At 41.5% G+C, this 26,632-nt stretch overlaps 1 protein-coding gene across 1 annotated transcript in view; it reads left to right on the top strand.

Moving 5' to 3' along the window:
* The first annotated feature begins 7,346 nt into the window (after nucleotides 1-7,346).
* CD244 (CD244 molecule) overlaps nucleotides 7,347-26,632 on the top strand; it is a 37,095-nt gene continuing 17,809 nt past the window's right edge. The window contains exon 1 of the mRNA XM_058656195.1: nucleotides 7,347-7,781. Coding sequence (XP_058512178.1) covers nucleotides 7,703-7,781 — 79 coding nt within the window. The 5' untranslated portion in view covers nucleotides 7,347-7,702. The remainder of the gene's footprint in view (nucleotides 7,782-26,632) is intronic.

The following is a 26,632-nucleotide window of genomic DNA, read 5'->3' as shown; positions in this document are numbered from 1 at the left end:
GCTGTGACAATCTATCAAAGGTAGAACCATAGGTACTCACATCCAACAGTAAAACAGAATCGCATCAAAGAACTTTCATCTAGCCAAGATGTTGGTAGAGGTTAATGGAAATAAGGAACGAGTGGTATAAAAATGAAGCTGTGATTAACAATTAAAGCCTCGTGATCTACTATAGAAAATTTGTAGATATTGCAATACCACTGTTTTTATTACAGATATTGTGGAATCACCATTGTAGAAGATATTGCATTACCTCTGCTTTGTGTTGGTCAAATGCTTCTCCCATCCTTCCTCATATGAAAATGACTGGTGGTGTTCAGTGGCTTCACAGAATGATGTGACTAATTTGGCATCACCCCACAATAATTTGCTAGCCAGTGAGATGACTGTGTGCCCATTTTTCAGAAACACTAAAATGTGCTAATCCCCCAAATCCTAGTATTTTGGAACCTGTAAGCACAAGGCCACCCTGTAGTTTAGTAACAGTGCCTTCCTACCCTGAGCCCGAAACACACATCCTTTCAGTAGAGATCACTAAATACACTCTATGGCTATGTGTTCAGGGGTCCAATGTTAGTATTCAGTATTCAGAGGAGAAAGCTGTGTTTACCCTTAAAGGTAGATGATCTAGATAGAATTAAATCTCAAATATAAATTGCTAATTTATTGCTTTCTTTCCAAACAGTTTTGTAATCAGATTTTAGAAGTTTGATATAGAGTATCAGCATAAAATAACATTTTTCGGCTTTTTCAACTGCTGTCATTTGTGTTGCTATGTACTACATGGCACATTTGTTTTAATTAATGAATTAATTATGATGTTTACATAGTGGAGAAGTGTGCATGCCCACGTGATTTAGGTCAGAAAGGTTGAGGAATAGGGTAAGGTGGATGAGACAATCGTTTCCAAACTAAAGAAAGTTTTTTTTCTTCTTGTATCTAGGGGAAAGAGGTAGGTGTGGGGAATGGGCTGCTCCCAGGACTGTGTCCTTACTGAGAATCATGTATCTATGAGAACTTTCTGTATCTTTTACCTGCCAAAGCCATTTAGCCCTTTGTTCTTATTTGCAAACAAATTTTCTCCCTGCCCTCTCCCTACCCTCTGAGGTAATTCCTTTTATAATATGAATCTCACTACAGAGAGTCCACACATTATGTGGACATCCTGTTCTCCTAATGCTTTCTCTCAGATTCAGGGCTGCTAGGTATATACCTGATTGCGAGAGGAGTACCACAGGCAATGGTTTGAATATGCTCAAATACTAGATAGCACTATCCTTTCAATCTTCAACGTTAGTTTCTTCGTCATCTATAAACCTACAGCCAAGATAATACTTGCAGGTTTTAGGTGTTTGCTGAAACTATGTATTACCTGGTGCCTTGCTTCTCTTGAGTATGAAGGGAGGGCATTGTTGAGCAGCAGCAGCTGTTTAGCATGCCAGCATCCCATATCAAAGGAGAAGTTTTGACTTCTGCTATTCTGCTTCTGGTCTAGCTCCCTGCTGTTGTATCTAGGAAGCAGCAGGTGATGGCGCAAATACTTTAGTTTGTGCCACTCACAAGGGAGACGCAGCTGGAACTCCTGCTGTCTGGCTTGGGCTTGGCCCAGCCCCAGTTTTTGGAGTGAACCAGCAAATGGAAAATTCTCTCTCTCCCTTTTGATCTTGCTTTTTCTCAATATCACTTTGCCTTTCAAATAAATAGTTTTTGGAGAAAGATTTCAGCCTGAAAGTGATATTTTCTGTCTCTTTTGGACAAAATAAGTCACACAGTCCTGTTTAGCTGCAAAGAAAATTCTTCCTTGTATCCCCGGCCAGAAGAGGACAGTGAAATCACAGGGAACAACATTAATTACCTGGATGGCTTCAAGACAAAGTGCTGTGGGTAGTGTTTTCTTTATGATTATACCAAATGCAGAGATTCATGGGAGTTAGACCAGTCCTCTCTCCCTTCTTCCTCCTCTCCTTTGCCGGCCTCTCTCTGCCCTTCCTTCCATCCTTTCTTTTGAAATGCAGTGGTCACTTACAAGCTATGACACAACATGAGATCTTGAATGCTATTAGTAATCTCCACCCTACACTCAGCTTGAGCTATTATGCCACCCTAGACTTCTGCTTTGGTTATTGCTATGATTTCAATTTGTGTTTATCACTTCTGTTGTTTGAATTACTTTTAAACAACTATACAGATGTGACCATACTTTGAACATATTCATAGATGACATATTGCTGATGTTCATTTGCTGGTTCACTCCCCCAAATGGCTACAACAGCTGGAGCTGTGCTGGTCTGAATCTAGGAGCCAGAACTTTCTTCCAGTGCAGGGACACTAGAACTTGGGTCATCTACTGCTTTCAGAGGTGCATCAGCAAGGAAGCCGGCTCAGAGGAAGAGCAGGCGGGGGTTAAATCAGTGTCCATGTGGGATGTCAGCAAAGGTTAAAGTTTTTCCAATTTTTCTTTTTTATGATTGGTATAGGGTTAGGAAATAGGGAAGATTCTATAATCTGTAATAGCTGTTGATATTTTGTTTCAGAACCTTTTATTGGAAATAGCTGAACTTCACTGTGAAAGTTTTGGATTGTCATAGATGCTTACTCTAAGTTTCTCTGCATTTTGATGATCTAGAGAAATGAAATAAAGTAAAGTTGTTGGTAATGGACATGCCAAACATGTTTAAATAAAACTTTAAATCCTCTTTAGATCATAGAGCAGTTGATAATATGAGTAACATAACACTATTTCTTTCTTAGCTTATATTGAAATTTCAAGGAAGTGAATTACTTTAAAGTCCAATGGCAAATTCTCTAAATAAGAAAATGACTCCCAAAATTTCCTTTCCATGATTCACTACAGGATTTCTCTGTACAGAATCCCTAGGCCTTAATTCTTTATGAGGCAAATATACAATGAAATCTTGGGAAATTGTTGATGGTTGAAATATTGACTACTTTCCATGAAGTATTCCATATTGCTCATGTTATTTTATCAATAACCTTTGAATGTTCATGCTGATGATCTTCCTGCAACTGCAGTAGAAGCTTTAAGGAATTTAAAGAAATGTTCAGAGTGCATTTCTTTGAAGTATCAATGATCATTGTGCTACCACATATGTATCAAAATGAGTGCAAGATACAAGACAAGTGCTACTGTTCAAGAGAAACAGTGTATATGCAGAACTGACAACTTGACTAGAGCCACAAAAAGGATCTGATAAAACACATACACACACACATACATACACAGGAGAATGGGGCAGAAGGACACAATACTTTTAGAATATAAAAGAAACTTAGATAGGAAAGACAGATACAGTGTTTTCAGACTTGGGGAAGAGAGTGAAGTATCTAGGACATTAGATCTAAAAGCCAGCTTGTGATACAGACGAAGAAAGATTCCCAGAATCTTTTTGGTTAATTAAGTATTTATTTATTTTTACTGAACAGGCAAATTTACAGAGAGAAGGAGAGACAGAAAGATCTTCCATTTACTGGTTCACTCCCCACATGGCCACAATGGCCAGAGCTGAACCGATCCGAAACCAGGAACCAAATGCTTCTCCTGGGTCTCCCAAATGGATGCAGGGTCCCAAACACTTACAACAACCTCTACTGCTTTCCCAGGTCAGAAGCAGGGAGCTGGATGTTTAGTGTGGCAGTCAGGACATGAACTGATGACTATAAGGGCTCCCCAGGCCTGCAGGAAAAGATTAGCTAACTGAACCACTGCACCAGGCCAGGAGTCCCAGAATTGAACGACAAGGTAGCACAAGTCTTTTCTACAGATGATAAATCTGTCCAGTGCTGTAAGAACATCAGTTGGCATGAAAATGGTATTCCTTTGGTTAATCTGTCTAAAGTATATCCAGCTTCCATCACAGTGCATCTCATTACCCACACATGTCCTGAAATAGGATGGATTGGGAGGTGGAAGTCTCAGCCTGGAACAAGGGGAGATATAAACATTTGTTCTTAAGGGCTTGTTGCTCATCAGAAGAAAGCACATAGATATGTCAAAGGACGCTAATTGGAAGTGAGTAGAAGCTACACCAGAAAAAGAGAACTTTGCATGAATTCCTGTAAAGAAGTGGGATGGGGCACTGGAAGGGTAAAGAAAGGGAACTGTTAAAAGAACAGGAAGTCAGACATCAGCTCTCCATCTTTTGTGGTTTTTCTGTGAGCATGTAGAAATATGCAAATCCATATCATAGCTATTTCAAAATATTTATTTATTTAGAAAGAGACAGTGAGAAAACAGAGAGAGATCTCCCATATGGTGGCTCATTCCCCAGTTGCCCACAACACTTGGAACTGGGCTGGGCAAGGTCAAAGGCAGCAGTTAAGGAATTCAATCTGGGTCTTGCACTGATAAATACTTGGGGGAGCTTAGAAGTTATGTTTTCTTTTTAACTTTTGCAAAAACATTAACATATTAGTAGGTCAGTGGTAAAAAAAAATCTCAGAATGCAATTTGATATAAAGTCAGAGTCCAATACACTGTAATAAGGCATAGGGATACAAGAAATTAATTATTCAAATTATTTTTAAGTAGTATAGGATAGTTCTTTGGTGTATTATCAGTGAAATTTTTGGAAAATTCATTCTTTGCGTGTGTGTGTAGAAACATCTATTACAACACAAGAAGGTGAAGATTGATTCTGTTTGCTGTTTGTGACTATCAGGGAGATAATCTCACCTCTTCTGCATTGTCAGGACTTATTCTCCACACTGCAACTGGAAACAGTTCACCACTATATGGAAAGTGTGAAGTAATCTACTTCATGCCTTGCAGTCTACGCCCTTGCTGCTGTGTCCTTGACTACGATGCAGGTCCATCAGGTGTTCTGATGTTATGTGTTGTTTTAAGAGGCTCCATTTTCCCTCTTTCTTGTGGAAGTTTGTTATCTTTCACCTTACCTGAAAGTCATCACAGTGAATAAATAAACAATAATGGGATAATTCTCTTCTGGAGAGTGAAAGCTTAAGAAAGAATAATTTCCTAGCTTGGCTTAGAACAAGAGACAGAAAAAGAATGATTTTCTCATTACAAGTAGTCAGGCTTTCATTTGAAGAAATACATGGATGATACTCAGATGGTTAGAAGGAAAGGCAATGATTTATCATTGAGTGTCTAGTATTAGAATTTTTGCATTCCAAAAGTTTTTTTTAACATTTATTATATTTTTATTCATAGGGACTTCTTAGTTCCCAGTAGCTCAGGCTCCTTCCCATTGGTTCTGCAAGTATGTTACTCTAAGTTGAATGGGCTGATGCTTCAATTTAACCCAAGTATCTTTCTCTTTGGCTTCCTTCTTTTCTGGATTATTTTCCTCTACTTATTTCAGGAGCTATCTCAGTATGTATTTCAGGAGCTATCTTGGTTCTTAGAGTGCTTAATATGCTCAACACCCAAATTTATTCTCTTGGCAAGAATTTTGCCCTAAACTTGTTCACTCACAACAGTGCCAACAAACATGCTGGGCAACATTGTAGCGTCTACCAGTTTTGCCATGGTAACAATTATGTTTGAACAAAATTTCCTGGCTGTCTACAATGTCACTTTCTTTGTAAGTGTACATGTATGTGTTCAAAAGAATGACTCCACGTTTCCTTAAAGGCCTGGGTGCCTCTCCTCTTTCCCTTTGTGTCTGTCACCTTGGTGAATTACTGGAAGATGGCAGTTCAGGCCAAAAAGGCACAGAACCAGGTGGTGGGAATCATAAATGAAAGGGGCACAAGTATTATGTATACACACGAGTGGTACACCTGCTCCCAGCTGAGGATTCTGAAGTAGATTCCTAATGCAGGCTGTTCATTATTTCTGCTAACAGTTGGACTTTGCTCCTCATTTGACTTACAAGGAAGTCTACTCTTTGTTTTCTTTTTACATGATATCTTGAGCACAACCCCTCAAGATCCAGAGCTTTGTAAGAACAATTCTGAGAGTACTCTCTGAGGTGGAGGGCTTCCCTTTGAAAGGAGACAAAGGAGAAAAGAGATGACAGCTAGTAGACAAACTTAGACAAGTTAAATAAAATCTTACCTATATCCAAATGTCTTATTCTGTTGGATTTTTCTAAGAAAATGCCACAAAATGAGCAACCTATAAATTTACTTCTCACAGTTTTGGAGGCTGAAATCCACGGTCAAGGAGGCAAGGTGGTTGATGTCTAGTGAGATTTCTTCACTCGGTTGCAAAATACTAATATCTTCTTGTGTCCTCACCCAGCGGAAGAGCTGACCAAGCTCTTGGGGGCCTTTTTGAAATGAAGACATTCTTTCAACCCACAAGGGCTCTGCTCTGGTGAACTAGCCACCTCTTGAAAGATCTCACATACTGATAGCATCACACTGTGATTCAATGTTAGTGTGAGTTTTGGGTACACAAACTCAGGGCCAGGGTTCTACATACATAGGCTCAGGCTAACTGTACACTTTATCCTGAAAACTACTTCATGAAGGGAGGTCACTGCAGAACAGGAAGTGACTGGCCAGAATTGTGCAGAACACAAGTTGCTGAACTGCCACTCAAGCCCGAGTCTTTGACTCCTAATCTGGAGCTCTGTCTGGATGTTCACCGTCAAGGTCACATTGCCACTGCCCCACCCCTGTGCTGTTCCAGACAGGGTAGCCTGAAATGAATAGAAGAATGGAAAAAGAGAAGAATGGTAGATTTGAAAGGAATGAAATTACTTGCTATTAAAGGGAAAGTGGAAGAAACAGGCATGAACCCTGGGCTATGAAGGTAGAAACCCTTTGCTTGAAGCAAAAGGAGCTGGGGTGTCACCGACTCTGCTCCTCCAGGGTGACCCCAGGGAGCCCAGAGCTGCTGAACCTTCCAGGAGGGTGGACTTCAAGTGTGAAGAGCGAGGGCTGCACAAATGAGAACACATGCTTTCTGGGAAGAGACTGGAAAGGGAAGAGAGAACTTCTACCGGAAGGTAGAAAAATAGATAGCATATGAGAACTCAAAAATGTGTGGGAAAAGATTCATCATGTTTACTGCAAAAAAATCTTGAAATTTATGAAGAATCCTTCCTACTATACAGGTTTTCATGAACCTGGTGACGACCACCTTATACAGATAGAAAGCTTGGAGCAAAAGCAAATTCTTACAAACAAAACACAAAACAAGACACATGCACTTGAATGTGCTCAAATTTTGATATTTACCTGCATAGAACCTCAGGCCTCTTGAATTGTTTGAAACCACCCCTGCACCACCCTGTTCTTAGGTCTCTTCCTATATTCCACCCAGGTTTCTGTTCCCAACGCTCTCTCCAGTATGGGGAAATGGCGGTCTGGTTCCCATGTAGTCTCTGTATATTGCTAGTGGGGTGGAGGGCACTGGACAATGCCTCAGACACCTACCCTTTGAAGGAGACCGCCAGGCTCAGGCACAGAGAGGGCTCAGATGTTGAAGATGGGTTTATGGGTCACAGGGAGCCCCAAGGACCCGCCCACTCACTGTGCACTTCACAGCGTCAGTTTGTGGGAACTGTCAGAGCAGGTCCAGGGACCGGGGATTTCTCAGGGGCCTTGTCACTTCACGACAGCTCTGTGCAGCATCGAATTGAGGAAACTGTGGCTGGACAGACGGCGCCACAGCTCTGCTACCACAGTCTTGCAGCTGCCCAGCAGCGGCTGAGCCCTTGCACACTAGACTCTCTGGTGGGTGAGGGGGCCTCCTCTCTGTCCTTTGAGGATGATGAGGCCACCTGACCTCTCTTTCCTCATCCTCACACTCACCTTCCTCCTGCTCCTCAAGCAGCATCAGGGAGAAGGTAAGAACCCTAACCTGGTGTGTGTGTTGGGGGTAAGGGGCTGGCATGGACTAGGGGTTCTACCCCTCAGTGAGACCCACTCAGGCCACCTACAGGATCAGCTGGAGCTGGGGTATTGACAGTTCCTGAGGGCTCTGACAGTGGGTCATGGGCCTTTAAGCAGAACAGGCAGCCTTGGACAAGGGGATTGCTTTCCTCTGTCTTTAATTTTACTTTCTAAGAATTGGGGAGATCTCTCCCTAGCTGCTGTAAGGGGGAGGACAAAGAAGACCCCACCCTGTAACTGTGGGGCAAAGGGAGACGATTCTGGATCTCAGACACAGACAGAGGACCCCCAGGCAGGCAAGCTGAACAGGGGAAGGATGGAGGTGCTTGGGGAGGAAGCCACTGGCTAGGACAGGGACCTTGTCCCAATACACACAGTGCTGTAGCTTCTCAGCTCTTCCCAGGCTTCTCAGGAGCCTGGGAGATTATTAAGGGAAATGTTGGCTTGGGTGGGAGGAGAACACAATATTAGTAGGCAGCACAGCAAACCTAAGGCTGTTTTGCACCACATGGAACTTTCTAAGGCATCCTCAGGGGATCCAGCCCAAGGCAGTTCATCTCTTTCTCTAGAAGTTATTCTGAGTTATTCTGAGACTTTGATCTTGCAGTCTAGATGAACGACACTACAAGGACACGGGTGAGGTGGATACAAAAAGGGAAAGTGAGACAACCGGAGGTGTTTGTCCAGGAGCTCGATAGAGATTCAAATACCAGCCCTGGCTCACCATTTAATCTGGAGCCGCTGAGGATTCTAGCAATTTTCTGGGAAGACATGGTCTAACTCACATAACTCAGCGTTTGTGGGAAAGACAGATAGTGTTAGGCATGGCATGATACAGAAGGGAGCAGGGAGGGATGCTTGGAGCCCTGAGCTGCTATGGGTGGACAGGAGCGACCCAACAGCCCAGGATTCTAGTGTGATAACCTGGTTGGGATCTGGCCTAGGAAGCCTGGAAAGCCTTGAGACAAATGAGAGAAGACTCATGGATTTGGGGTCGAAGGATAAGTGTGACAGCAGGGATAAGGCTATGTGAGAGGAGCATGGCATTCTTTGCTTTCTTGTGCCCAGGGGTTCAACACCATCTGCCATAGTGGTGGCAGATCTGTACCACAGCAAAATCAGCAAGAGATTCCCTGGGTAGGGGCCAGAACATGTGTCAACTCTCCTCTCCCTGAACACGCCCTGTGTTGGTGGGGCTAGTTTAAGGAAACAGAAGTTGCTCTGCTTGCTTTGGCTGCAGATTTAGTAGTTTGAATTAATTGCAAAGTCCTTGAGATGCTGGGATAATAGAGCAAAGAACTCCTGTTTTCCCTTCCTTTAGATTCACTCCTAAGTTTTAAATTCACTGTCCTACCAATAAATATCATCTACTTGAACTGAAATAAGTAAAATTTACCTCCAAAGACCCTGAGTTGATATCAGGTAGCCATCCTCCATCCCTAGGTAACTGGGGTGGCTGGGAGGCTAGGTGTGGCTTCTCCTCTTATCTCTTTCGGGCAACCCAGACCAGGAAGGAGAAATAGAAAATTTGGGGGGAAAAAACAGCTTCTAATGTCCTGTTTTATCACAACATAATAGGACAAAACCAGAAGTAGGGTAAGAGTTTAGGCTCAGTTTTAACAAAGACTGGTCACGTAGCTACACACAGGTGACTCATTAAAACCTGACCGCTGCCAGGTCAGTCTTACGGCCTCCTTCGCCGTTGGCCATGAAGGAATGATCAGTGTGTCATTTTGAGATGTGGTACCATTATTTTTCTCTGGACTTTGATGAGAAGGAAGTGACAGCCAATGTCAGCTGTGTCCTGGGAGAGAGGAGGTGGTTGTTCCCTTAAGAACATCTTTGGGGACTGGAATGGTAGCTAACTCTCCTTGCATGCACTCAGATCCCATACGGGCACCGGTTCTAATCCCAGCAGCCCCACTTCCCTTCCAGCTCCCTGCTTGTGGCCTGGCAAAGCAATAGAGGATGTCCCAAAGCCTTGGAATTCTGTATCTGTGTGGGAGACCCAGAAGAGGCTCTGGGCTCCTGGCTTCAGATTGGCATAGCTCTGGCCATTGCGACTGCTTGGGGAGTGAATCAGCAGATAGAAGATATTCCTCTCTGTCTCTCCTCCTCTCTGTACATCTGACTTTCCAATAAAAATAAATGAAATATTAACAACAACAAAAAAAACCATCTTTGTCAGGCAATCAGGCAGGGAACTTTTGGCTTTTCCTTTTTTTTAAAAAAAAATTTATTTTTCATGATACAGTTCCTCAGACTCAGGGATTTTCCCTTCCACTCTCCCCAACTTTGTCCCGCCCCGACCCCTCAAGCCCCACTGTTACCTCCTACATTGTAACAATAGCTTAGTCCCTAACAACAGTCACAAGTCCATCATTCTTCCATTTAAGTGTATCCTGATATTGTAGTGTAAAGTATAAAGTATAAAGTCCAGTATTCTATTGTCAAAATATTTATAACAGTTACATTGGGAATTAATTTTTTATTCAGAAGTAGAGATGAATATTGCAATGTATCTCCACTTCATTCTATACTTGTCTCCATTTAACTGTCCCTTTAGATAAATATATGTATATACGTGCTTACTTATATATTTATTTATCTTATATTTTGTATAAAGGTTGCCTCATATCAGAGAGAACATATATTTGTCATTTTGGGATTGGCTTATTTCACTAAGCATAATGATCTTTAGTTGGGACCATTTTATGCAAATGGTTAAATTTCATTCTTTTTAATGGCTGAGTAACATTTCACAGAATAGATTATTCTGGGGTTGTTTTCACAAGTTTTTTGCAGCCAACAGGCTGAATGGGGCACCCAAAGGAGCAAGGTTTGGTGGTGATGGTGGGGGAGGGCCGTTCAGCTTCTACTTTTTGGAAAAGTGGCTTTCTCCCTAAGATCCAAGAGTAGAAATCTGTGTGGCCTGGTTCTGCTCTGAGGCTTTTCCCCAGCGCACAGTGGAGGAAGTTCTCACCAGTTCCATCTGACTGCAGCTGCGAATTCAGAGAGGCAAGCCGGAAATCATCCTGCCTCTGAAAGCTTGTGTAGGAGGTGAAGAGCACTTAGGGTCAGGACTGAGAAGTGCTGCTGGCAGAACTGCCTCTGGGGCTGCAGGTTGTCACCCGGGACCTTGGCTGGCCCGAGGTGCTGCTTGCAGCTCAGGTGGCTCAAGGCTCAAGGTCCCAGCCCCAGCCCCTGCCCAGCAGCAGCAGCCCAGCAGCAGCAGCAGCAGCAGCAGCAGCAGCAGCAGCAGCAGCAGGGAGCTCCTCACCTTCCTGCTGCACCCCCCAGCCACACTTTCCTTGGCGGCTGCTCAGGCGCTCTTCCCCATGTAATTTTTTTTGGACACTTGATCTTGGCCAAAAGGCTGAGAAGAGATTTTTTTTTTAATTTTAGTTTAATTTTATTTGAAAAGGATGGGTGATGACAGAGAAAGATAATTAAAGGAGGGGGGGGAGAGAGAGAATGAGAGCGAGAGAGAGAGCGAGCGCAAAAGAGAACGCTTCTGGTTCACTCCTGAAATGCCCACAGCGACTAGTGCTATCCCAGGTAGAATCCAGGAACCTAAACTCAGTCTAGGGTGGCAGGTCTCAAATACTCAGGTCTCCACCTGATGCCTCGCAGGAGGCACATTAGTAGGAGGCTAAATTGGAAAACAGAGAGAAGATTCAAGCCCACAGCCTCCCCTGTAGAATGCGGGCATCCCCAGTGGCATTGAACTACTATGCCAAATGCCTACCCCATCATTTATTAACATTTCACGTTTGTTGCATTTCTTTTTCTTTCAAAAAACATGTAAATGTAAACATACACATTTCTTTTTCTCTCTCTACATACGTGCATACAAATGTATATTGACATGTTTCATTTGAAAAGTTACCTCTTCTAAATGTCTTAGCCTGTATTATCCTGCAAGCCAGGTCTTTGTATTATAGCTGCAACACAGTTGTAAAATTAACATTGGGACTGCCAAACTTGCAGTCGCTGATAACTGATTCTCCCAATAATGAGCATTTTGGTATCTTTTCCCTGACCCATGTTCCAGTCAGAATCATGGATGGCATTTGGTTGATACTGCTCTTTCGTATTTTTTTCAACCTGTAGCCGATCCTCTGCCTTTCTTTATCTCTTGTAACATGGATGTTTTGGGAGAGTAGGAGGTTCCCTACTTTGGATTTGTGCAAGGTTCCCTCCTTTCATTCAGCTTATCCTATGCATTGTGACCAGGAATAAAGCAAAAGTGACATTGTGTCTTTCTCAACACACCTCATCAGAAGCATACGGTGATTGAAATATATCTGTACACTTCACTTGCTGAAGAATTTAATACGCATTCTTTCACGCACATTTCAATCTTCAGTTTTGTGAAAACTACAAGGCTTCTCATTTCACAGAGGAAAAGCCACACATTTTATGATGGTCCGTGCAACCTGGCCTGCCTGACAGCATCCTCTGTGCTTTTTCTCTTGCTCACAGATTGTGCAGTGCCAGCTAGTGGTCTCTGCACACACTCCATGTTGGGCATTCTGTACCTCGGATGCCACTCCTTCACTGTGTAGGCAGATCACCCCTTCGCACTCTTAGGGTTTTGCTCAGATACTTCCCATGATACCTTCTTCACCGAGCATGGCAGCCAACCACACTGCCACCCCTCAGCTCTGTCTAATTTTTCACCTGCATGTTCTGTTACATACAGTTCACTTTTTTTTAAAGATTTATTCATTTTTATTACAGCCAGATATACACAGAGGAGGAGAGACAGAGAGGAAGATCCTCCGTCCGATGACTCACTCCCCAAGTGAGCCGTAACGGGCCGATGCGTGCCGATCCGAAGCCGGGAACCTGGAACCTCTTCCGGGTCTCCCATGTGGGTGCAGGGTCCCAATGCATTGGGCCGTCCTCAACTGCTTTCCCAGGCCACAAGCAGGGAGCTGGATGGGAAGTGGAGCTGCCGGGATCAGAACTGGCGCCCATATGGGATCCCGGGGCGTTCAAGGCGAGGACTTTAGCCGCTAGGCCACGCCACCGGGCCCACATACAGTTCACTTTTTAAAAAAGATTTATTTATTTTTACCAGAAAGTCAGATATACGCAGAGGAGGAGAAACAGAGAGGGAGATCTTCTGTCTTTTGATTTACTCCTCAAGCAGCAGAAACAGCTGGAGCTGCGCCGAGCTGAAGCCAAGAGTCTGGAGCCTCTTCTAAGTCTCCCATCTGGGTGCAAGGTCCCAAGGCTCTGGGCTGTCCTCATCTGCTTTGCTAGGCCACAAGCAGGGAGCTGGATGGGAAGCAGGGCTGCCAGGATTAGTATCGGTGCCCACATGAGATAGATCCTGGCACATGCAAGGTGCATTTCACTTCTTGTGTTCTGTTTCCTGATGTGTTTTCAGCCCCTGGAGTGTGTGACCTACAAGACCAGGGCTCATCTGGTTTGTTCACTGCTGCACCTTCAGCATCCAGAACAGTCTATAGCACAAATATCCAACCAATGCTGTTTGCACAGTAACATTCCTTTCTCTGTTCCCACCCCTTCGCCAAGCAACTCTACACCTGGCACTGGGCCAGGCATTGAAGTTCAACAGTGAATATGTTCATGGTCTCTCTCTGGTTGTGTCACCTGAATCCATACGTAATTACAACCATTATCAGTGCACACCTATTCCTAATACATAGCCACTGAAAGCAAATGGTGTGTGGTGGGCAGACAGGCTGACTGAGATGATTTGGGGATTGGATATATTGGGAGACAGAGACCAAAGAGTGGGCCTAGGCCCTGCTGTTCGTTTTGGACCTTAAATTCAGATTTCAGTTGTTCATTCTGAGGAAACCCCAGAGAATATGATGAAGGCTTTGGTTCTCCAGGGGCCTTGGAGTCTGGGGTGAGGGGTGAGTTTTTATGGGAAAAAATCTACCCTAGCCCTTACTCCTTTGTCTTTAAGTGTTCTCAGGGAGGAGTCTCTACTATAGGCTATATGAAGGCTTCAATCATTTTTATTCATCTCTTCCTCATTGAGCCTTCCCTTAATCCAATTGTGACAGGTGGAATGACTAGGCACAGGAGAAAGACTGGGATCCAGAACTCTGCACATCCCAGAGGGAATCCAAGTCTATGAAAATCTCTCAAGGGGGATTTAGGCCCTTGTCTTTCAACGTGTGTCTTTTCAACTGAAGTGCAGCATATGTACAGAGAAGTGCACAAAAGTATAAACTTACATCTCAATGAGCAATAAGCAAGCACTCCCTTTTATCTACTGTACTTTCTCCCATTCGTTACTCCTTTTTGCATCCAGATGTGCAACCACTGTTTTGGATTCTGACATTGTGGGCTAGTTTTCTGTATGAAATCTCATGGCACACACTCCTGTGTCTGACTTCTTTTGTTCAACATCTTATGAAGTTTTTCTACATTATTATTTATAAATTGATCATTTTCATAATTGTAGGGTACTTTATTATGCGTCTATGTCATGGTATATGGGTTTATTTATTCATGCTATTACAGGTGAACTTCTGGCTTGCTTTCTTTCTTTCTTTCTTTCTTTCTTTCTTTCTTTCTTTCTTTCTTTCTCTTTCTGTTTTTCTTTCTTCCACCTACTGTAGTAATGCTGCTAAGATCCCTTTTGTCCATGCATGTCTGTTGGATATATCTCTAAGAGTTATGTGCATATGCCTCTGGCACATCTTGTCAAATTGTTTCCTCAAGTGACTGAATCAAGAAGTATGTGATAGTTCTTCATTACTTCGGGGTCATTGACTTTTTGTTCTGAGGGCCTGCAATTTTGGAAGTAAAATTGCCGGGGTGTGCAGCCTGCATTCTCTGGTATTATGAATAAAATGTCTATATTAGAGCCATTTGGGGGACTTAATTGAGGTGCATTCCCATTTAATAATTAATAAATTAATAAACAACTTCATTAAGCTATGTTCCAAGAACTATGCAAAGTTTTGTGGTGGAAACAAAGGATGTAACAGATGTTAATTCTATCCTTAAATATGTTTCAGACAAAGGAAAGATGTCTGTATAAAAACATTGAAAAAGATGGAAAATTCAAAGTGTTATTGGCAAGCAATATACATTTAGAGTAAAAAGGGAGCTAAGGGGCAGGCATTTAACCTACTGATTAAGAAACCCACATCCTACGTTAGAGTGCCTGGATTTGATATCTGACGCAGACCCCTGACTCTACCTTCTTGCCAATGCTGAACATAGGAGGGTTGGAACCTTGCCAGCCATGTGAAAGATCTGGATTGAATTCCCAGATCTTGTTTAAATAGATCTTGGCCTATCCCTGGCCAATGTGGGCATCTGGGAAGAGAACCAAATGCTGAGAACTTTCTGTTTGCTTGCTTCTCAAAAATAAAACAAAGTCAACACAGAGAGAGAGAGCTGAAAAGATGGAGATTTCTTCTAGGAAGGTCAGTTTCTGGAAAACTGACCTTAAAGGATAAGGAAAAATTCAGGAAGTAAAGTAGAATGATAGCCCAAGCAGGGAAATGGTCTCCATAAAAGCAGGGAAAACATAGGGTGCTAATGTGAAGCATGGAAATAAAACGTACCAATCACCTTGGAGACCTGTTATAAATGAAAAGTTTTGCTTAACTGGTAAAAGGAGAGGGATATCAGGACGGCAGGTTTTGGTAGCAGTAAGGGGGTGCATTGTCAAAAGGGAGGAATTAATATGGCCAGAACAGAGGTAAGTTGAGAAGTGAAGTGAGCCTGGGCTCTGGAAGACATTGTATCTATACTAGCATTTTTCCTTAACTAGTGTTGGTACTGCTCTGGCACATATGGGATCCTTTTGCTGGCAGGTGCATATCTTACTCTGCTTTGCTCTGCAGCCCTCTCTCCTGGGCAACCAGGACTTACATCTTATTCCCATCTGTAGATCACCCACTGTGTGATCTAAGGGTGAGTGGAATTTTTTGCTGGGTCAGATGGTCTCTCTGAGCTTCCAGTGCGCTTGGTACACACTTCTGCCTGAGGCTACAGTGCAATGCACCTCCCGTCCTCTGCCCTTCCCCTGTGCAATTATTTCACCTTACCGCTTGTTAACCACCGGAAAAGGGGCCCCCAAGACTGCTGAGAAGTAGCACGGCAGTGGAAGGAGCCCTGAGGTCTGCACTGACCACTGAAATCTGCTGTGGCCTCCCCACTCTGAGCTGTGACTCTTGTGCTCCCAAGTAGACACATGTATCATTCTGGGACAGCAGCTGAGAGCTTTTGGTATCAATGACAGTAACCAGTGTAAGCTACTGTGCTTAGCTTTTCACTGTATCTACCCCACACTCTCACACTTGCCCCAGTTCCAGCCCAACTGTGGAAGCTCACTCCAACCCTTTCCTTCTTCTCATACTGGACTGCTGAGGACTGCAGGAAACAGCTGTAGCAATAAAGCTACCAATTCACAGCCTCCAACCTCAACCAGGCCCATCAATTCTTAGCATCAATCAATGTCATTGACCTCTTTTAATGGTCACATCTGCACGTGCTCAGGGCAGGAGCACTCTTCCAGCGCTTTCTTCCCTTTGCTCATTTTCCTGCCATTTGAAACATCAAACTAAGAAACCCAAACACTTTATATTCTTCCAAGCTCCTTTTTTTGTAGACAACCCATCATATCTGTATAAATAGTTTGAAAATGGTGTAGTTTGAAAAATAACCTGACAGTAGTATAACGTTGGGACTACAGATCAGAGAATTGATTCAAGTATGTGACAGTCTAGTCAGCAAGTTAATCATTTTATGTACTTCTTCATCCAGCTCACCGTCTGCTGGTGGTTGTGTAGGAGTTTATACTTACTCATTGTGCTATACGTTTATGCTTTTGACACCTTTTTGTATTTACGCTCTCATGATCTAATGAAAGTTAAAAATAAAACCAGTTAATTACACCTCAAATGATGCTCATATTCCAAACCTCACTTCACTGTCCAAACCTGATAGAGTTTTACTACCACCCTGCCCAGACCTGTGACCAGAGTGCAGTTGTGTCCCTTTTGCTGTTGCTCTACTCTCTTCCCTAGCCCTTCTTCCTTCTGCCAGGCTGACATTCACTCCTTCCTTAAGTGCCACCTCATCTGAGCAGCGACTCGTAATGCCCCATGCCTTTCTTGTGCACAAATCATGCTTGTGCTCATCCTAGTTGGATGTCATAGGCTTGTCTTCCTTTATATTATAAATAGTTTAAGGCAAGGGCTAAAACTTTCCCTTTGTCTTTTTAAAATAGATTTATTTATTTTATTTTTATTGGAAAGTCAGATATACAGAAAGGAAGAGAGACAGACAAAAAAAATCCTCCATCCATTGATTCATTCCCCAAGCAGCCACAATGGCTGAAGCTGAGCCAATCTGAAGCCAGGAGCCCGGAGCCTCTTCTGGGTCTCCTGTGCAGGTGCAGGGTCGCAGGGTCATCTTTGACTGTTTTTACAGATTAGAACTGGCACCCATATGGGATCCTGTCATGGGCATGGCAAGGACTTAGTTGCTAGGCTACCATGCTGGGCTCTCCTTTAAGTCTTGATCCAGTGTCCTTAATAACTCCCCTCCCTCATGTAAAAGTGATATTAGAAATATCTACCTACAATATTGGCATGAGCAGTTTCCACTCATTTCAGATGACAGCTCTGAGCAACACAGACAGGTTGACTTGTACCAGCTGAACTTCGGTGCTGTCTTTGAGTCAGAAGATACACCCATACTTGAACCAATAGTGCTAACTGTTCACAACTCAGGTATTGTGTTTGCTTGCTTCTTTTGCTGTGATTTAGCTTCCATTTAATTTTCAAAATCCTGCTTATCTGGCCCAGGGTGTTGGCTTTGTGGCAAATGCTTCTGGCTGCCATCCCACAGTTTTTAGGCTTGGCTTGTCTGGCTGCTCTTGTACCTCTAGGGAAGTAATGAGGATCCTGTTATATATTCAGAACGCAGAGTCTTCAACCTTTCAAAGAAAATGAATTTATTATGAAGCAGGATGGCAACTATCTTACAGGATAGCGCACTGAGGGGAAGGAAAACAGGGCTTTTATAGTTAAAGTGAATATGCGGAAATCATGCTATGTGCACAAAAGCAGGGCGGTCACTGGTAGCAATCTGTTAGTTTAAAAAGCAATAACACCTCGGCAGACAAAGCGAAAGTTACCGAGGTCAGCATGCCCTAAGACAGACAATCACATTCAACAGGCCAGAGGCTCTCAGCTTTCCAAGAGCCTCAGCTGAACTGGCACTTTTGCTGAGTTCATGGTTGGCCCTGTCACCATCGTCTGTCTTCGCTGATCTATATCATTTCCCCCTTTTGTTTTTTTGAGCTTGAAGCATAATATGTTAGATCACCTTGTGATGGTGTGCAGTTAGTTTGAAGGTTGAAAAGTTTTCCGGACTACATTAAGGCAACAAAAACATAAAAGAATAAGTAGAAATGATACAAGTAATCCACTTCCCCGACAATTAATCTTACTTAAGGTATTAAGAGACACCCTTAGCTGTATTTTCCAATAACTGATCGTCATATATGATACTTAATGCATTTTGAAAAGTTGTCCTAAGAGCAGTTTGAAGTTCCTTCATCTCAGGTGACACTTTACCATGATTAGTTAAATGACTTCTAACCCTCTCCTAGTCATAGTTGTGCACTATTTCAAGGCACAGGAGTCACGTATACAGTAGTATAATTTCAGTCACATTTTAGAGATAGTTGCATGTTAATGGATCGTATTTGATCTCCCAGGACGATGACAGTTGTCCAAATTGGCTATCTCGTCATATAATTATCTATCAGTTTGTCTCTGGGTAACCCATAGATGCTCTGAATCTCTTTGCCATTTTGTACTAAATGTACAGTCTGCACTCCCAGATGTGAGGCCACTCCAGCTGCAGCTACAGTGACAGCAATAATTCCCAGTATGACTGCAATTAACATTCCTATAAACCGTGTAGCCTATGTTTTAAGCTCATAAATCAAGGTATGTAGAATGAATGTAGGGCTGACTCTTCCCATCCCCTTTCAGGTCTGACAGGTAGCCATAATCCCACACAAGCCCTGAGCAAGCATACAGATTCTTGGGAGAAATTTATAGTATTGTTTGCAGATGAATGTGTACAAAGAACAATTCATGCATGACAGAAAATTCGTTGAGTCATTCCGACGTACAGGCCCCACCAGTAACACAAAGGGTAGTTTAACACAAGCTTGAGTATAAACAGTTGAAGTTTTGGTAAATGACACCAAGAGTTTCCCAGTCCAGTTGGAGACAGTTCCTATCCAAGTCTTCATAGGTTATAGAGCACTGGCTAGCTTCCAAATGTCGTCCTAATGGGAGTATCCAGAAATATAAGAAGGATCAGCCATGCCACTTCCATGCCAAATAATAAAATCAGATGAACTAACATGAGTCTCAGTGGTTTTATTAATCATCTTAATAAACTTTTATCATACTGGCTATGGGCAGAGCCCACAGAACTATGATCTATGACATTTCCTTTTTAAATTTTATTTTATGACACAGTTTCATAAGCTCTGGGATTTCCCCCAACCCCTCCAAAAAGCTCTCCACCCATGTTGAATTCCTCCACATTGTTACAGTAGTACAGTTCAAATTCAGTCATGATTCCTTCGTTGCAGGCATGGATCATGCAGAGAGTCCAGCATCTTATTGTCCAGATACATTCAACAGTTTCATTGGGAGACCATCCCTGGTCTAAAAGTAGAGCTGGCAGAATATCATCCCCTCCAATGAAAAGCCACAACACAACTTCAACAACAATTCACAACATCATGGAGTTCATTGACATGGTATTGAGTGACCAATATGCTAGAAAATGCAAGTTCTTAACCACATCCTGTGACTACTTCATTGACATTTCAATTTTAGCTTATACACAACTGGCTGCTATACACCTTAAAATGGCTATAGGGTACAATTCAGTTGTCTCATGTCTATTTTCATTTTTATGTTTAGCAGTTTATAGTATTGAAGCATGATTTCTACTGAACTTGGCGAATTTTAGGATAGTCCAAACTGGTTTATAACTCAAACATATATGTTAACAATTGAAGAGCAGAACAGTTTTAGGAGGGGTGTGCAGAGAAATCTTCAATACCTTAGTGAGGAATAACTAATCTTTGTGTCCTACCTAGTAAGGTATGTGGGAGTCCAAGCTGTTTCCTGTCTGTTCTAAGCTTTCCTTATCTATCTATCTGATCTAACTTATTTGGGGGGCTCTGAAGCGACCCTGATGGTCATTGCAAAAGAGGGTGGGGAGCCAAAGTTGGAACTAAGTAAGGACCAGAGAAAGCTCCTCTTCCTAGTCCTGAAGGAAGTTTACTGTTCTGAATCTGAGGACCGCTCAGGGCTCCTGGCTGTTGTTCTGATGACGTTAAATTCTATGAGAAAGGATCTGGCTTCTTCCATCCTGTATGGGAGATCCAATAGGCAATGGATGACCTGAGAGTTCTCGGCCTGTGAGGGCAGTCCAGTTCCCCATGATCTCCTTGAGAGTTGGCATATAGTCCTTGGTGAGGATCTGGGAATCTCCAGGGTTGGGATACAAGCCTCCTCCTGTCCTTCTGCTCCACTCTGAGGTCCCCCCCGCCCCTGCTCTGTGCATATGACCTCCTATTAAGAGGCTGTCAGGATCGCTTCTGGATCCCACTGAATGTCTTTATAGTTTTTGCTAATGTCTAGTGAAGATTTGAGTCTGCTGTAAGTTACCTGTTACAATCTTGATAGGTTATACATAACATCTTCCCCACACACTCCAAGAATGTGGAAGATTTCTCTGCTTTTCTGACCCATTATGGAATAACATAGTGTATTAAAAGCATATCAGGCTTTTCTGTTCTTTGATGTAGATCATAAACAGTCTGTTTCACATCAACTGTTGATTCATTGGTTACATCACAATATCTTATTGCATGTGATACAGGCTGTTTGAGGTTGTAATAATACTATAATTTACAGGTACATATTTTGTTTGCCTTAATTTAAGATGCAATGATATATGACATTTCTATAGGAAATATTAATCATCTGCCTCATTACTGCTCCCACACAAGATATCCAAAACAACTATGGCACAGCAGAATCCTGAATCGGACTGTGGCAAGGCATGCCTGATACCCCTGTGGACTTAACTATGGACCCTTTAAAAGCTACACCAGATAACAAAAATAATTGTTTCTGTATGAACTTACTGATTTTATTTTTTAATACGGTAAGCCAAGCCCTGTGCTCTGGTTGCAAACAGTGAGAGTGTGGCCCTAAGCAGAGGGGATTGCTTCTGAACTTAACTCAAATGCCATATTTAACGGCATCCCTTCTTCCTAAGTCCCCTATCATCAAAAGGCCCAGGAAGTCAAGTGTAGTCATTAACATATACTGGAACACTTGAATCCCACCATGTGTCAGGGAGATTTAGTGGGGGATGAGGAATGTAAGCCCAGTAAGTGTGATTACTACCCCCGCTTACTGGAGCAGCAGAGGACATAGTGGTGATGTCAACCATGGCTAGAAACAATGTTTCTGGAGACATACCATTGTCTCTTTACCTTGCACCATGTTGGTAGTTTCATGAGAGAGGTTCTTAAGTTGATCCCATGCCTGTGGTTTGGCAGCTGTCATTATGTTGAGTGGTACCTTGACTGTCAGCTTCATTCTGTGAAATTCCTCTGTTTTTTGAGGAAGATTCATTTTCTTCAGGGACAGAGCTATTTTCTTGGGAACTGTTACACTTCAGAGGCCAGATGAACAGTAGAGAAGCCTATAGTTTTTCAGAGGATTAATTAGAAAATTCTTTGGAGATTAGTGTGTAACCTCTGTCAATGGTTATTAGTGTTCCAGAATACCAATCATCAAGACAGTAATTTATAAGACCATATTAGAGAATATAGATATAGAAATGTTTGTTAGCAGTATTAAAGTCTCCTTAAGGCAAATTTTAAAAATCAAGTATTAAAATGTTAGACATAAAGTGTCTCCAGGGGATATTTCCTCTTTTGTTTTTATAATTTTTTAACAATACTAGGGTGTGATGTGCACATTTAATAATAGCTTGTTTTTGAGGGTTATAGGGAATACCTGTAATGTGTAGGATGGACTACTCTAAATAGAATGTTTTGAAATTTTTATTAGTATATGAATGTTTATTGTTTGTATTAATAATAGAGAAAATTTTACGATAGAAAAAATAGATGAAAAAGAAAGATTTAATAGTTGAAGTATGTTTAGAACTTACAGGTTGTGTCCAAAGGAATTTAGAAATGTTGTAGGATAATGTCCATGAGGAGATAATCAGGTTTCCTGTTCTTTTATATGTGTTTAGGCATTATTACAGAAATAAATTAGTCATTATTTCTATAGAGTATGGAGATCCTGAGAGTTTTTTAGTTTTAGAGAGAGAGTAGAGGAGAAATGAAGAACCAAGTCTGAGTCACCAGGCTGTTTACTCTGAGGAACAATACTAAGTGAAAACTGTCAAATAAAAATTTTAGAAAACATTTACCTGAAGGTTGGATGCTTGCTATAAATCTAAGAGTACAAGTTAGCAACTAAACTAAATTGTACATTATAGGCAGTAATGAGAATATAATGTCTATAACTTGTTTGATTGGCAAATTTGAATATGAATGCATTAATGACTTAAGATATTTTTTACAGTTTATATTAAGCATTTAAATTATATGAAACAAATATTTTGTGTTGACTTAGTGATCTTTATTAAGGACTGAATAATAAATTAGTTTTTTTTTATTATTTTGCATTATGTGACAGTTTCATAGGCTCTGGGAATCCCCCCACCCCTCCCCAATAAATTAGTTTTAGGAAGACTTTAAGATCTTCAGATTTTTAAAATTATAATTAATTGATTAGAATTACCTTTTATTTTTAGTAACATGAGTTTGCCACATTTTTTAACATGGTTTACAAATATAGGTAGATTTAGATTTTAGATAGTTGTGCCTGGAACTATAAAATTTATTAACTAACAAGAGGCACCTGTTAGTTTATATAGTATTTGAAACAGACCCAAATAGTCTTTTACCTTTGTCCAATTTACACTTAGTTGTTCCAAGATTTCTTAGGGAACATAGATTAGACAATTACATCTGTCCTTTTAAATAATTTCTTTATTGTTACAGAAAAACTTTAAGAGCTCGTTATAATAAGTAAAAGGTGTAGCATTTTCTGACCAGTAAACACATGTTTACTGACAATTTTTTTTTTTTTGCCTAAAATAACTCTAACTGGAAAAGAGTGGCATAAAACGAAGATTCATTATGTGACCATTTTTCGTTTAATTTTAAAGGAGTATTGAGGCCAACTACTGTTACTGTAAAACAACATCTCTTTCTGTTTTATAAGACACATCCTGGGAGATTGTAAGAATAGAGTTTTGATAACAAGTTATCTTGACACTGGACCTGTTAAACCAAATAGTTTTAACAAAAAGACATACATTAAGACAGACATAGGTGGCCACCACACACAATTTAGAAATGTAATGGGCCATAACGATGTCTCATATGGACCTGACTCAAGAAGCTGTGCTGCGTCCAGCCGTCTTGAGTCCCAGATGAGCACTCAAAACAAACATTAGATGGTGAGATGTAAAGGTCAGTGTAAATCCTGTGAGCCAGGCAGCCAGGATTAGCAACTGGGGCTGCGTTAATCATCACCGCGGTTCCCCAGATTATCAAGCCAGGTTCCAGAACACAGGACAGCCACTGCCCTCTGAATGAGGCCTCTTAAATGTTGCAGGGTGCAAAGAGAGATGTCAGACAAGTTAGGATTTACTAAGGAGTTTTTATACCAAGCTTGGTAATAGCAGTGCCCACTAGAAATTAGCAAGTGAAAAGTCAGCCATGATAATCCAGTCTGAATTGAAACCCTGAGAGGGAAAAAAAATGTCATTATTGTGGAATATATCCATTAAACTGAAAACCTATAATTTAGTTTTCTCAGTAATATAAATTATCCTACAAGATATTCATTGCATAATCTGCATACATTTACAAAATTATAAATATTCATCTTTTTCTGGCTTTTTGACCTACATTTTACCAATAGCTTCACCTGTTCTGAAACTCTTGAAGGTACACAAAATTGAATTAGACTTTCATAATTTTTTAGATATTTTTAAACAATGAGAACTTAACTAGACAGAGAACACAAATATTACTCTAACACAAAAAGTTGTAGATAAGAATGAGCACATTGGTTTAGTTTATACAAATGACTATTTGGGAGAGAGACATATGAGTAACATCCATTTGCCACAATTGATTAGAACTTTGTTCTTGAAGATTTCCACCTGTAGGGTGAGGAGCACAATATAAAGAGACACAGGAGTGACAGTGAAATTTGGAGAAATATTAATGTCTAATTAGCATTGTTAGCACCAGATTTTAAGTCTGTTACTCTTGTATAGGCACAAATTGAATAGGATATTGGTGTTTTACAAACCTCTGATTATTTGGGACCTGGATCTGGTCTAGGCAGGAGTTTCCTGGTCATAGGCATCGGCCATCACAATCAGTTTTAGTTATACATTCCTTTGCCCAGTGTAGGCCTCTATGGCATTTTAGGGGAGTGATGCTCAGCAGTATTAGTACCATATTTTTGAGTTAAAAGAGGTGCTCTGCATTGTTATTGAAGGTGTCTGGGCTTGTCACAATTATAACATTTGAGTCAATTCTGCTTTAGCCTAGTGCTTTAGTGTAGCAGACTATAAATTAGCCTTATAGAACTCTGATCCTATATCCATACAGGTTCTTCCGTAACCAGTCATAGAGCCCCCAGCAGCTTTAATTGGATGTAAAGCACGTTGGTACTCAGAATTTGCATTTTCACAAGCCAAAGTTTGTAAAAGTAAATCTCAAATGTTTGGTTGAGAAATTCCTTTTTGTAGCACAGTTTTTTAGCCAAGCTATGAAATCCACATCAGGCTCTTTATTTCCCTGGGTCGTTTTTACAAATGAGAAGGGAGTTTGTCCAGCCTCTTCAACCTTAGCCCATACGTGGTCACTGCTTTCTTAAATCGCTTAAAAACGTTAGTGTCCACGCAAAGACATTTTAAAAGGTCAGGTCACTCTGGAAAGTCTGGATCAGCCTCTACATCATTCAACCACCTCACAGTTACAGGAAAATCAGAAAGAGGAGAAATCCGAGGCTAAGCTTCTGAAAGTGAAAGTGACGTTGGTGACAACCAGGCAGCTGGAGGAGGGGATGCGGCGACAAAATATTATGAGCAGCTGAAGCCGCAGCAAGTTTATGAGGCTTTGTTAGTTTCAAATGATCAGGCTCACTGGTCATTTTTAAAATTTCCTGTAATAATACCTGATACTGAGATTTATTAGTACATACTTTGTCCCAGATTTCATCGCTATTTTCTCCTTGCTGTTCCTCAGTTGAGGAGGAAGTTAGCGATCCAGCATGAACTTCTGAGCCCTGCTTTTTGCTTGTTCTTTGTCCTCGAGGAAGGCAAGGGCAACAGGGACCATCTTTGAAACTCGTTGGTGGGTTGATAACGTCTCAAAGCATGCTCTTTTGGAGAAGCAGGCTCCAGATCAGTAACAGCTAGACGCTTCAGATTCTGGTTGTAGTGGCTTAAGGTTCATACTTACTCTCTTTTTTTTAAATTTTTTTTTATTTTGTTTTAATTAATATTTTGCATTATGTGACAGTTTCATAGGCTTTGGGAATCCCCCTTCCCCTCCCCCTCCCCTCCCCCCTGGTGGATTCCTCCACCTTGATGCAGCATTACAGTTCAAATTCAATCAAGATTCTTTCCTTGCAAACATATATTAAGCATGGAGTCCAGCTACTTATTGTCCAGATGGGTTGAACAGTTTCTTGGGGAGACCATTTCTGGTCCAAAGTTAGAGCTGGTAGAGTATCATCCCAGTCAATTAAGAGTCCCAATATAGCATCAACAGCAATTTGCAATATTATGGAATTGACATAGTTTTGAGTAACCAGTATGTTAAAAAAAAAAAAAAAGAACAAAATAACAAAAAACAAGTCCTAACCACAACCTATGATTAGCTCATTGACATCTCAATTTTAGTTTATATACAGGACCGGACCGGCTGCTATATACCTTGAAAAGGCTATAGGGTACCATTCAGCTGTCTCATATCTATTTCATTTTAGTATTTAGCCATTTGTTGTGTTGAAGTATAAAGCCCACCATGCTTTCTGCCACATCTTATAGTTTAACACACATTTGACAGTTGGATGAAACCACTGACAGTGCTTACTTACAAGTGGAATGAGATCCTCGAATGTACGCCGAGAGGTTTATAATCCTGAGCCCTTCAAACGCCCCTGTAAAAGAACTATGTACTGTTCTCTGAGTGACAATGAGTTTCCCATGATTTGCCAAGAGTCACTTACCTTGAGCATTCCAATTGGAGTTCCAGTAGTCTTTTGATTTTTCCTCCAATAACCTCTTGGTTTTCCTCTGCCAGTTGAGCCCTATGTCCAGCTGCCAAATGTTTTAAATCAGAATGCAGAATCTTCAATCTTTCAAGAAAAATGAATTTATTATGAAGCAGGGCAGCAATTATCTCATAGGATAGTGCACCAAGGGGAAAAAACAGGGTTTTTATAGTTACAGTGAATAAGCAGAAATCATTTTACATGCACAAGAGCAGGGTGAGAACCATGCTACGTGCACAACAGCAGGGCGGTCACTGGTAGCAATCTGTTAGTTAAAAAAGCAATAACATCTTGGCAAACAAGGTGAAAGTTACAGAGCTCAGCATCCCCTAAAACAGACAATAACATTCAACAGGCCAGAG

Source organism: Ochotona princeps, chromosome 2, assembly GCF_030435755.1.
Source record: "Ochotona princeps isolate mOchPri1 chromosome 2, mOchPri1.hap1, whole genome shotgun sequence".
In the NCBI taxonomy this organism is placed as follows: Eukaryota; Metazoa; Chordata; class Mammalia; order Lagomorpha; family Ochotonidae; genus Ochotona; species Ochotona princeps.
Note: the sequence above shows the minus strand (reverse complement) of the source record. Positions and strands in the feature narration are given on the sequence as shown.